The 11,949-nt window shown below is 48.8% G+C and overlaps 1 protein-coding gene and 1 long non-coding RNA gene across 2 annotated transcripts; both read right to left on the reverse strand.

Annotated features, from left to right (window-relative positions):
- Positions 1-470: 470 nt before the first annotated feature.
- Positions 471-1,854, reverse strand: LOC123116216 (uncharacterized). Its single transcript, XR_006456986.1, has 2 exons — positions 1,195-1,854; positions 471-758 (listed from the first exon to the last, which is right to left on the reverse strand). It is a non-coding gene; the product is annotated as an uncharacterized lncRNA (long non-coding RNA).
- Positions 1,855-4,994: 3,140 nt separating this feature from the next.
- On the reverse strand, positions 4,995-11,026 carry LOC123112075 (putative leucine-rich repeat receptor-like serine/threonine-protein kinase At2g24130). Its single transcript, XM_044532998.1, has 4 exons — positions 10,358-11,026; positions 10,197-10,290; positions 5,826-9,142; positions 4,995-5,706 (listed from the first exon to the last, which is right to left on the reverse strand). Exons 3-4 carry the CDS (start codon positions 8,410-8,412, stop codon positions 5,288-5,290), a joined length of 3,006 nt encoding a protein of 1,001 aa, XP_044388933.1. The 5' UTR covers positions 8,413-9,142; positions 10,197-10,290; positions 10,358-11,026; the 3' UTR covers positions 4,995-5,287.
- Positions 11,027-11,949: the final 923 nt, after the last annotated feature.

Below are 11,949 nucleotides of genomic sequence, written 5' to 3' on the forward strand. Positions count from 1 at the left end.
AAACTAACCCCGGACTGATGATGTTTTTAGCAGAACTACCATGGTATTATTTTTATGCAGAAATAAAAGTTCTCGGAATGGAACGAAACTTTGCGAGGATTTTTTATATCAAATAAGAGAATTTCTGGAGCCAGGAGGTACCTGAGGGGGGCACCTGGGTGGGCACAGCTCAGCCCGGGCGTTCGGTCTTTTTGGTTTGTTCGGTCCGGTCTTTTCGGTCTTCTAATAGTTCGGTCTTTCATAATTGAAGACCGAAATAATTTTGGTATTTTTGGTTCTTAACTATTCGGTCTTCGGTCTTTACAATTCGGTCTTCGGTCCCGACCAAACAGACCAAATTAATTGCTACAACTCAGATTCTTGATACTTCCAGTACAATTCTATGTTTATATTTGACAGGAAATAAGAAGAGTCATATCTGACACAAAGTAAGAAGATTCATGATTCATGGTCCAGCAGCAAGATTCATGTATGCATATCATTTATATTTGACACAAAGTAAGAAGATAAAAAGCAAAAACATTTACATTTGACAGAAAGTGAGAAGATAACAAGCAACACCACTTATATTTGACACAAAGTAAGAAGATCACAAGCAACAACAGCCCATGGAATATTGGAATCAACAAGCAGCAAACAGCGGACCACCATCACTTAGTACTTGATAACATAGTACTTGACATCAAACAAATCAATTTCAGCACCACCATGGACCTTGTGGTTTCCCTTCACCTGGTCCCCAAATTCTTCAACCATCTCTGCAACAAGTCAAGTATTCAGTAAAATTTCATAATATTAGTGTGGGTAACATCTTCTAGTCTTCTACTAGTTCATGGAAAAGTTGGCTGATTTCTAGCATGCGAGGAGAGTGATGGAGTGGAGCGTGTTTGGTTGAGGACAGAGTGCTAGAGTGGAGTGTGTTTGGTTGATGAAAAATGCAACCAGTACCTAGTACAGTTTTCAAGATTACTACAAGATGAGGAACAAACAATCGAACAAATTACTATGTGTGCATCATGATGTTCAGATTCAGATTTAGATATATATACAAAAGAGAAAAAAGATACTTGGTATTAGCAATAATACAATTTGACAATGATAAAAACCAAAAAGAGCAGATAGCAATAATACAATTTGACAATGATAAAAACCAAAAAGAGCAGATAGCAATAGAGACATGAAGTAGATGCTCACCTTCAGCTGCGATGTGGAGAAATGAAGGAGGGCAGTAGGAAGCGAGCCGACGAACAGAGTTGAAGAAGACAGGGGGTGATGAGTGGTGATGGACTGCAGCTGCTGAGCAAGTCATCGGGGCGCGGAGCACCGGCGGCGGACGGCCGCATCGCGGGCAATGGAGCGACTGACGGGGGGTCGGGGATGGCGGCGCAGGGCACCAGTCTCCACTGGTCGAGGCCTTGGCTCGGGGCGCCAATCTTCATCGGTCAGGGGCGCGCCGCGCGCCTCGATGCGGCGGTCGTCATCGGCGGCAGACGACCGTGTTGCGGGCAGTGGAGCGACTGACGGGGGGTCGGGGATGGCGGCACGGGGCACCGGTCTCCACTGGTCAGGGCCGGGGCTCGGGGCGCCGATCTTCATCTGTAAGGGGGGCGCCGATCTTCATCTGTAAGGGGCGCGCCGCGCGCCTCGATGCGGCGGTCGTCACCGGCTCACATCTCATGGGCATGGGGCGTTAGGCCACAACGGGCGGCGGCTAGGGTTCCTAGTGGGAGAGAAAAGGAGGAATGGGAGTGAATTGGCTGCCGGTTGCGTTCCTGCGAATCGTGAGGTGAGGAGGACATGTACTCGTGTTGTGTGAGACCAATTGGGCTGGCCAGATGGGCCTCTTGCGTATGGGCTATTCGGTCTATATGGTCTATTCGGTTCAGTAGGACCGATCAGACCGTAACTAATTCGGTCTTCTATTTTTGCAGACCGTATTTTCTTCGGTCTTTTCTAGTTCGGTCTTTTCGGGTTTGGTCTCGGTCTTTTCGGTTTCGGTCTTCGGTTTTTATGCCCAGGGCTAGGCACAGCCCACCAGGGCGCGCCTGCCCCCCAGGTGCGCCCTGGTGGGTGCTGGCCACCTGGTGGCCCCGCTGACCCTCAAACCGACGCTATAAAATACCATATTTTCAAAAACAAATCAGGGAGAAAGAATTATCGTGTTTCACGAGACGGAGCTGCCGCCATCTCCTGTTCTTCATCGGGAGGCTAGATCTGGAGTCCGTTTGGGGCTCCGGAGAGGGGGATCTTCGATCTTCGTCATCACCAACACATCTCCATCGCCAATTCCATGATGCTCCCCATCGGGAGTGAGTAATTCCTTCGTAGGCTCGCTGGTCGGTGAGGAGTTGGATGAGATTCATCATGTAATCGATTTAGTTTTGTTAGGGCATGATCCCTAGAATCCACTATGTTCTGAGATTGATGTTGATATGACTTTACCATGCTTAATGCTTGCCACTTTGGCCCAGGGTGCCATGATTTCAGATCTGAACCGTTTATGTTATCACCATTATATCCATGTTCTAGATCCGATCTTGCAAGTTATAGTCACCTACTAGGTGTTATGATCCGGCAACCCCGGAGTGACAATAGTCGGGACCACTCCCGGTGATGACCATAGTTTGAGGAGTTCATGTATTCACCGTGTGCTAATGCTTGTTTAGGTTCTCTATTAAAAGGAGGCATTAATATCCTTTAGTTTCCAATAGGTCTCCGCTGCCACGGGAGGGTAGGACAAAAGATGTCATGCAAGTTCTTTCCATAAGCATGTATAACTATTTAAGGAATACATGCCTACATTATATTTATGAACTGGAGCTAGTGCCGTATCGCCCTAGGTTATAACTGTCTCATCATGAATATCATCCAACGAGTCACCGATCTAATGCCTACGAATTTATCTTATATTGTTCTTGCTAAGTTACTACTGTTGCTACTATTATCATTACTGCTACAATATCACTGCTATCACTGTTACTGTTACCGTTACTACTGCTGCTATCATCAAAACTATCATACTACTGTGCTATTAACCATTTTGTTGTAGATAATTAATCTCCAGATGTGGTTGAATTGACAATTTAGTTACTAATACCTTCAAATATTCTTTGGCTCCCCTTGTGTCGAAACTATAAATTTGGGTTGAATACTTTACCCTCGAAAATTATTGCGATCCCCTATACTTGTGGCTTATCAAGGCGCGCCAACCAGATTGCAGCGGGCCTGCCTCCAGACTCGCAGGAGCCGACTGAGGAGGAGGAGGAGGCGGAGCAGCGACCGGAGCCCATGGAAGGGGCGGTTCCGGAGGAGGCGGACACGACAAAGCCGGAAGAGGAGCAGGCGCCAGTTGCGGGCTTCACCATGAAGGAGGCCATGGCAGAGTTCTCCATCGCCCAAGCGGTGAAGATGGCGGAGTAGACAACCATCCTATAGTCCATCCAGGATGAGGCGTACGTGAAGTCTAATCGGCGCTTCCTCGGGCAAGAATAGGCAAGGACCAACACGCTCTTCGATGAGGTGGAAGCAGAGATGGAGGCGAAGGCAGAGGAGGAGCCTGAGTTGCGTCTGCCACTCATGTAATCGGGGCCCATGACGGAGATAGTGGACATCTCCGACAACTACGAGTAGCGTAGTCGAGGACTAGTTGATCTACTTAGTACATAGATGTTTTCTTTGCATGTTTTGTATGATTTTAAAATTTCATATATGAGGTGTTCGGATGCAGAGAGTTATTTGAGGAGTGCCTGGTCAGTGCCTCCAGGCGCGTCCACTGGCGTTTAAGGGGCCGGATTTGGTGACCGCGCCTCTAGATGCTCTTAGATTTTTGACCTTGACAAATCAAACGTCTTTTTATGACAAGTTATGTTCTCCGAGAATGACAAGTTCAGTTGACGAGCATGACAAATCCGTCTTGAATTATTTTTTATCAAAAAATTGTCATGTTTGCAAACTAAATTTGTCCATCACGCTAATATAAACGGCCATGAAAACGTCAGATTTGCCGCCTAAAAATCTGAGCATGAAAACGGCCATGAAGGAGGCCATGGCTAGTCGAATCAACGGATGCCGGCCAACTTACCATTCTGGATAAGTGCTTTTTATTCCCGCAAAAAGAAAAAAGGATAAGTGCTTTTTATTTGTTTAATTAATTGAGACTGGGTATCTCCATACCAGCTCTCTTGCAATTTTAAACGAGCGCAGTTTTCATGCTCATTGAGAAAAACATGTTTAGCATAGAAGATAAAGATCTCCCCAGTGAGTTGTACACAAAACAAATGATGTTTGAAGATTTAAAGATGACACATGAAAATTTACTTAGAATGACAATGAAGTACCATGTATAGGCAGATATATTGAACTATTTGTAGCAGAACTTGGTTTAAGGAGTTAGATGCAGCACATGCACCTTAGCTACTGTATTTCCGCATGATTTTCCTGCCAGAGTTGCTCTAATTTCATCCTTAGCTAGAACTGTCCACGATAATTACGGCCACATATGTGCTTGCAACCCAGTTTGAGAAACAAAGAAGCATCCAACCAGAAGCGTCATCAGTGGGCCATTACGAGCACAACAGTGATACGCATCATCTGCATGATCGGGTTATCATATTTGCTAGGCTGGTCCATTCTAGGGATTGCTCATGATATGCTCCGACGCACGCTCGGTTTATCCCTCGTAGAGTATACATTAGAGGTGTACATGGACCAAACTTTCCATCTGAAATCCATATGCAACTTTGCTGTTTCATCACTCCTATCCTAACCTTTCTGTAAAGCCTACGTAGAAAATTAAAGTGTCAACTTCGTGTTCCTATGCACAAAAGGCTGTCGTTCTTGCAACGGCAAACTAGCTTGCTTTAGCACGGTGAAAGGGCACTGGTGTATCACAGAAAATGAAACAACTTGTGCTTTCGACACATTCAGGAGTGCGTGTGACTCCTTTTCAGTGTACTCCAATACTTCAAAACATCAGTTTTTTCAAGTTTGCCGAACAAAAAAGAGACATCCGATTGTTTTGGAGTACACGGTACCAGGGCAAAACAAAGGGAAAAACAGAAGATAGCCGTCACACCGAGCTAATCAGTTACTTCCTGAACTTAATTCAGTTTATGTAATTAATCAAGCCTATGTACTACAAAGCTTATAGTACATCAAATCAGACACCTTGAAAGAATGATATACATACATCTTGTGATCATCTTCTCCCTTCACAACCGCATAAATTCCTAACCACGCATACACAACGTATCCCTGTTAATTGCTAGCACTACTTTGCTACCGCTAGCTAGTCATCAATATCTTCGACTACCGTGGATGAGAAGCCCAACGAGGACTCGAATGTAGCGGCCGTGTCGCCCCCGAGGTACCGCTTGAGCCGGTCCAGGTCGTCGGCGGCGTCCAGCATAGACGGCCGCGTGGACGCGCTCTCCTGGGTGCAGAGAATGCCGAGCTCCAGCAGCTCGCCGATGGCCGCGTCCGACATCCTCCTCACCTCAGGCGTCTGGTCCATAACCATCCTGGCCAGCGCCTGGTCGACCACCGCGTCAGCCCGGCCGTGGTAGTGGCTCTTCACCCACTTGTGCAGGCTCAGCCCGCCCTCGAACATGTCGTCGGTAGGCTTCTTCCTCGTTACCATCTCCATCACCAGAACGCCGAAGCTGTACACATCGCCCTTCGTCGTCGGGTTCGAGCCGTAGCCATACTCTTCAGATCATTGACCAAGAAGTAAGAACCACTCAGAAGTCAGAACTAACAATCTGGGAACTCATCACGGGAATAGCTTGTGAATTAGCTTTAGCATTGTGTGGTTTCATGGTACGTACCTGGAGGAATGTATCCGATGGAACCGCACAGCATGTTGGCGGTGGAGGCGCCGACGTCGGCCGTGTTGGCCACACCGCCAACACTCATAACCAGCCGGGAAATGCCAAAGTCAGAGACCAGTGCAGTCATATCGTCGTTGATGAGGACGTTGCTTGGCTTGAGGTCACAGTGGATAACCTTAACCGGCGAGTGGTGGTGCAGGTAGGCAACCCCCTCGGCGATGTCACTGCAGATGTTGACGCGCTGCACCAGGCTGAGCTCAGCCGGCGGCCCAGCATAGAGACACCGCTCGAGGCTGCCCTTCGCCATGAATGGCAGGACCAGCGCCTTGAAGTCCGCCAGGCTGCATGCAGTGATGATCCGCATGAGGTTCCGGTGGCGGATGCGCTTCAGGACCTGGCACTCGCGGCTGAAGCTCTTGGTCGAGTTCCCTGACTGGAGCTGCAGCACCTTCACGGCAACCATGGTGCCGTCCCGCAGCGTGCCACGGTACACGCGGCCGTAGCTGCCTGTTCCGACGAGCCGGTCTGCGCTGAACTCCTCCGTCGCCTCAACCAGCTCCTGGTGTGTGATCCGCGGGTACTTGTACTTCATCACCGGTGACGAGCCTCCGCTGCGTCGGCCCCTGAACATGTCCTCCCGCATTGCAGCTAGCCAATCCCGGATCTTCCAGGCACCGACCGCGCAGAGGATTGTCAGCACGAATGCTAGCACGGCGGCGCAGACGCACATCACGACCAAATACTTCCGGGACTGATACCATGGGCGGTGCCTTTGGCAGTTGCGCCTCACCACCGAGCCGCAGAGCCGTGGGTTGCCAATGTAGGACAGGAAGGTGAAGTCCGCAAAGACGCCAGTTGTGGGCACATGGCCAACGAAGTCATTGTATGACAGGTTGAAATGTTTCAGGCTAGTGCATTTCGTCAGGTTTGCAGGGATCTCACCGGTCAGGGAGTTGTTGGAGACGTCCAGGTTTTTGAGGTCCTTGAGGAGGTCGAGGGACGACGGTAGGACGCCGGTGAGCAAGTTGTGCGACAGGTCGAGGACCTCCAGCTCACGGCAGAGCCCGATCTGCGGGGAGATCGTGCCACTGAAGTTGTTCCAGGACAGGTCAATCGCTTGCACCTGTTGCATGTCGCCGAGCCCCCGCGGAAGCTCACCTCTGATCTGGTTGTGCGACAGGTTCAAAGATATAATGTCGGTGCCAGAGACCATGTCTGGTACCTCTCCGGTCAAGCTGTTGTTCGAGAGGTCAAGGTGCAGCAAGCGGATGCATTCGGCAAGGCGGTTTGCCGGTATCTCCCCGGACAGCTGGTTGTTCTGCAGGTAGAGGTTGACAAGCCTGGTTCCGATGCCGCTCGGGATGCTCCCCGACAGCGCATTGCCTGACAGATCCAGCTCGCCGAGGCTCGTCGCGTTGCCAATGCACGCTGGGATCATGCCCCTCAGGGCGTTGTTGGAAAGGGAGAGCCGCTCGAGCTTTGGCAAGCCGCAGATGGAAGCCGGGACTGTCCCATTCAGCTGGTTGCTTGACAGGTTCATCAGTGTGATGTTTATCACGTCGCCCATGTCGGCCGGGATTGGGCCCTCGATCTTGTTGAGCTCCAGGTTGAGGTGCGATATATTTGGTGGGAGCAACGAGCCAAGCCAGCTTGGCAGCCGACCGCCCATCCCCACCGCGCCGGCCTCGATCTCCAGTATCTGGGAGCAGTTTGATACTGCGGCAAAGAAGGGCTCCAGGTTGGTGTTTCCATCGTGGCTCGAGAACCGGTAGTTGTTGGACAAATGCAGGTACTTGAGCTGCTGCTTGCCCGCTATGATGCCGGCGGGGAGCTCGTCGGCGAGCGAGTTGTCCTCCACATCCAGCATGTACAGATAAGTGCAGTTAGCGAGCCACCATGGGAGTTTTCCGGTTAGCCTGTTGGAGTAGAGGTTGAGCACAAGAATGTTCTCCGAGGCTTCCAGGGGAATCTCGCCGGATAGATCGTTGTTGCCGAAGTCCACCAGACCTAGACTGGTGCAGTTCTTGAGGAGAACGGCCGGGATAGGGCCTGAGAGCTGATTATCCTTGAGACTGAGGTAGGCCAACCTTGACAGCTCAGAGAAGGACGGCGGTATGCTGCCGCTGAGATGGTTGTGGCCGAGGTCGAGGACTTCGAGACCGCGGAGGTTGGAGAGCTCGGCCGGGATCTGCCCTGCGAGGAAATTGTGAGACATGTCGAGGCTCTTGAGACGTGTGAGGTTACCGATGACAGGCGGCACGGCGCCAGAGATGTTCATGTCGCCCAGGGAGAGGCCGATGACGTGCTGCCGCCTCCAGTCGCAGGCGACACCGGTGAGGCCGCAGACGTCGCCGTTGGACTCGTTCCAGTCGGCCAGAGGCGACGGCGACAGCAAGGTGAGCGAGTGTTTCAACGCCAGGAGCGTGGCCTTCTCCTGCAGCAGCACTTGCCGCCGACGCTGCTGCTGCCGGGCGATCATCCCAGCCCACCGCTCGCCCGCCGCAGCGGCCACGGCATGGAAGGGCATGAGGTGGAGGAGGAGGAGGAGAATGGCGGCGCGCCTGACTGCCATGGGAGCCCTCATGCTTTACTGGAAAGGCATGCAGCCAGTGATGGACTATGGGAGGTAGCTCGGACCTCGGAGCTAGCTAAGGGTTCTACATGGCGGTAGCATCTCCAGTCACTACTCTATAGGCTGGATGTACCAGAGATGGATCGGAAAGGATGTTGAGGCAGGACGCAGAAAATATGGACTGGGAACGAAGATAGATGGATGGAGAATGAGGTGATGGCGACCGGCGAGAGTGGCGGTAATGGCAGCATGGCCCCTGGCTGATTTGTTTCTGCGTCGGCTATGATTGCCCAGTGCACGACAAGCGGGCGCAGGCAGTGGGAAAGCGACCGGAGATGGCTCGGCACTTCAACTTCGGCAGCGCGCACGCGTGTGCAGTAGGGACGAGGTTGTAATGGCCGTAGATTTTCTTCGGGCATGCCGCACTCGCGCCAGTAGGCCAATACGGATGGGGTTATCTGTCTCGGGAAATACTGTAGTGCTAGCTGTGGTGCTTGCCAAGAAATCCCCTTGTGTACAATGTATTTTCTTCTACTGTTAACCCAGCTAGTTAATCTGAACACTACTTTAGGCAAGCGTGTGTATCTCTATTGCCAACCGAACAACCATCTGACAGATCTGGAGTAAGTTGAGCATGATAAAGCTAGAGTAAACCAACCTGGTTATGTATTGACTGTGTGCATCAATCCACACCTCCATGCAGAGGCCGGGCGCCGCCTCCTTTATCCAAAAAAACAAAGCTCTGTAAAAAAGATCTGATTAGTTTAAGCCTGAACCGATTCATACCAAGCAGCTGCACATATGTGCAGTTATACATGTCAAATCTTGCGTGTGTGTAACAACTAGAAGCACAAACAGAAATTCTACTCACTAACATCCATCAGCTGGGTGATCTCAATTATCTGGTTTCAGGCTAACATCCAGCAGAGACTAGCAGAGTATCAGGGTGTTTACGGGGCGTCTGTCATGCCTAACATGCACACGCTGTCTCTCAAAGGTTCAGAGAACAGCCACATTTTTCACAACCCGGGCATGTGATTCATGAACAAACTTTTCAACGGTCTGGACCATCATGCAACATTGCAATTGCAGATTTTTAGTACTAGTAAAGTTCAGCCTACAAGTGTGAGTGTGTGACCTATGCTGCTATGCATAAGCTAGGGGTGGGCCAGAAAGCTTAACCTATGAGACCTTGTTTATACATAGGTAACCAAAAACAATGTCAAAGAATGATTAGCACTTTTGCGATGCAGGATAGGAAAATCGGCCTACATGTCTAAGGCTGTTATTAAATGATTAGTTAGGTGCATCATGACTGCCCTTTCAACCAAAATCAAGTGGGGCACTCTTGAGGTGTTTCATTTGCACCATGATGCTTACTTCCCGCTGGAACAAACAAGATGTTCAGTTTGTAGATATCTGGCACTGTTCCATCTTCCATGATATGCAGGATACCAAGCAGATTGTGTTATTTGTTTGTACAGCTAGTTTTTTCAGATAAACTGTTTGTCCTGCTAGTTTCACACCGTTCCCATGTAAAGTAGCAGGACAAGATAAGTAGCAAAGATAGATAGAGGCTTCTGTATTGCTCTATGTGCATGCCAAACTGTAAATAGGTACAGCAGGGCACTTTTTCTCCTAATACTCGAATCATGTGAGAGTGAGCATATGCGGTGAAGCCTCTAGAGCACTAGCAATAGCTCACGAAACTAAACTATTGCAAATTGAGATGATGCAGTGATCTTTTTAGCAATGCCTGGAGAAAATGCCATGCCGCCAGCTATCATAATTCTGACCTTTTTAATTAAAGTGGTTCACAGCCGGCACCGGGTGAATGGGCTTCGGTCTGCTGTCGCCTTCTTCAGAAAGAGCACACGACCTCTGTATTTTCTGCCTCAAAATGTATTTGATCAGACAAGGTTCCCGAGATAATGGAAAAACATAGTACACGACCGACCTCATGCGAGGAGGAGCTGGATACCAAATCACAGGCATGCTCGCAGTCACCTCCCCTGCTCCTTGAATCATCCGGAGCAAGCCTCAGCTTGATTTGAGCAATAATGCCAGTCCTCTGGGGCAGCATCTCTATTTTTCGCAAAGGTATCTCCACCAAGAAGGTTGCACATGGTCTCCTAGTAAGCATCCCGGAGGTAGGGTAGCCGGCATCGGGATCAACAGGCGGTGCAAGTGCTGGGCTGTGCCGCGCATTTGCACGAGCAGGTGGTGGGCGCGGGGGTGCCCAGCCGGTGGCAGACAAAACAACCAGGAGATCACAAGCTGTACAGCTACAAATCCATGAGGAGGGCCTCCGATCGCGCCACGGTTGGCCCGCGCCGATGGTGCCGCCCGGCGCGGCCGTCGTGCTCCCCGCCATCGTCGGGTTTGAGTAGGATTTTTCCACCTCCTGTTTTGTGTCATGGGGTTTGAGTGGTACGACGGCTTGGAGAGGCGGGCGACATGATTGTCGGGGGAGACGCAACGCAACATGGGGCGCCCCTATGTCTCCCTCTAAGGCCTTGTTCGGTTGCACAGGGTTTGAGGGGGATTAAAAAGGATTGTGAGGGATTACATCTCCTGTAAGTCAAATTTCTTTCCAATCCCCTTCAAACCTCTCCAATCTCTTTGGGGAAGGGATTAAACGAACAAGCCCTAAGCGAGACCTAGGGAAACACACGCGTCAGGGCAGCTCCAGGGCACATCCTCGGGTTTTCTTCTGTCACGTTTTTTGTTTCTCATTTTCATTTCTTTTTTAAATTTTGTTTACACTTCCGGAAATGATAAACATATATATTAAAAAATAAACTTTACATAATATTTTGAAAAATGTTAATCATGCATTTGAAAATTGTTAAATGTGTATAGAAAAAAATGTTGACCATGTATACGAAAAATATACAATGTGTGAAAAAAATTGATCATGTATTTTTTAAATTAATAAAGCTTTAAAAACATTGTTAAACAATTATTTTGAAAAACAATCAAACATTTAAAAACGTTAAATGTGTATAGAAAAAAGATGTCAAACATTTATTAAAAAATGTTTAACTTGCATTTTTAAAAGGATAAATGTAAAGGGGCAGCCCCAGTGCATGTAGCTCCCGCTTGCGCAGGATCTGGGGAAGGTCCGACCACTTTGAGTCTATTATACGCAGCCTTTCCCTACATTTCTGCAAGAAGCTGTTTCCAGGACTTGAACCCGTGACCTCATGGTCACAAGGCAGCAGCTTTACCACTGCGTCAAGGCTCCCCTTCTTTAAAAGGATAAATGTGTATAGAAAAAATGTTTGACCATGTATAAAAAATGTTAAATTTGTATTTGAATTTTTTTAATGTGTATAGAAAAATGTTGACCATGTATTCAAAATATGCGCAACTGATATTTAAAAAATGCTAAATGTGTATAGAAAAAATGTTGACCATGTATTAAAAAAATGTTAAATGTGTATACAAAAAATGTTGACCATGTATTCAAAACTGTTAACCTTGTATTTAAAAAATGTTAAATGTATATAGAAACAAAGTTGATCATGTATTAAAAAATGTTAAATT

The sequence above is a fragment of the Triticum aestivum genome, chromosome 5B, assembly GCF_018294505.1.
Source record: "Triticum aestivum cultivar Chinese Spring chromosome 5B, IWGSC CS RefSeq v2.1, whole genome shotgun sequence".
NCBI classification, from domain to species: Eukaryota; Viridiplantae; Streptophyta; class Magnoliopsida; order Poales; family Poaceae; genus Triticum; species Triticum aestivum.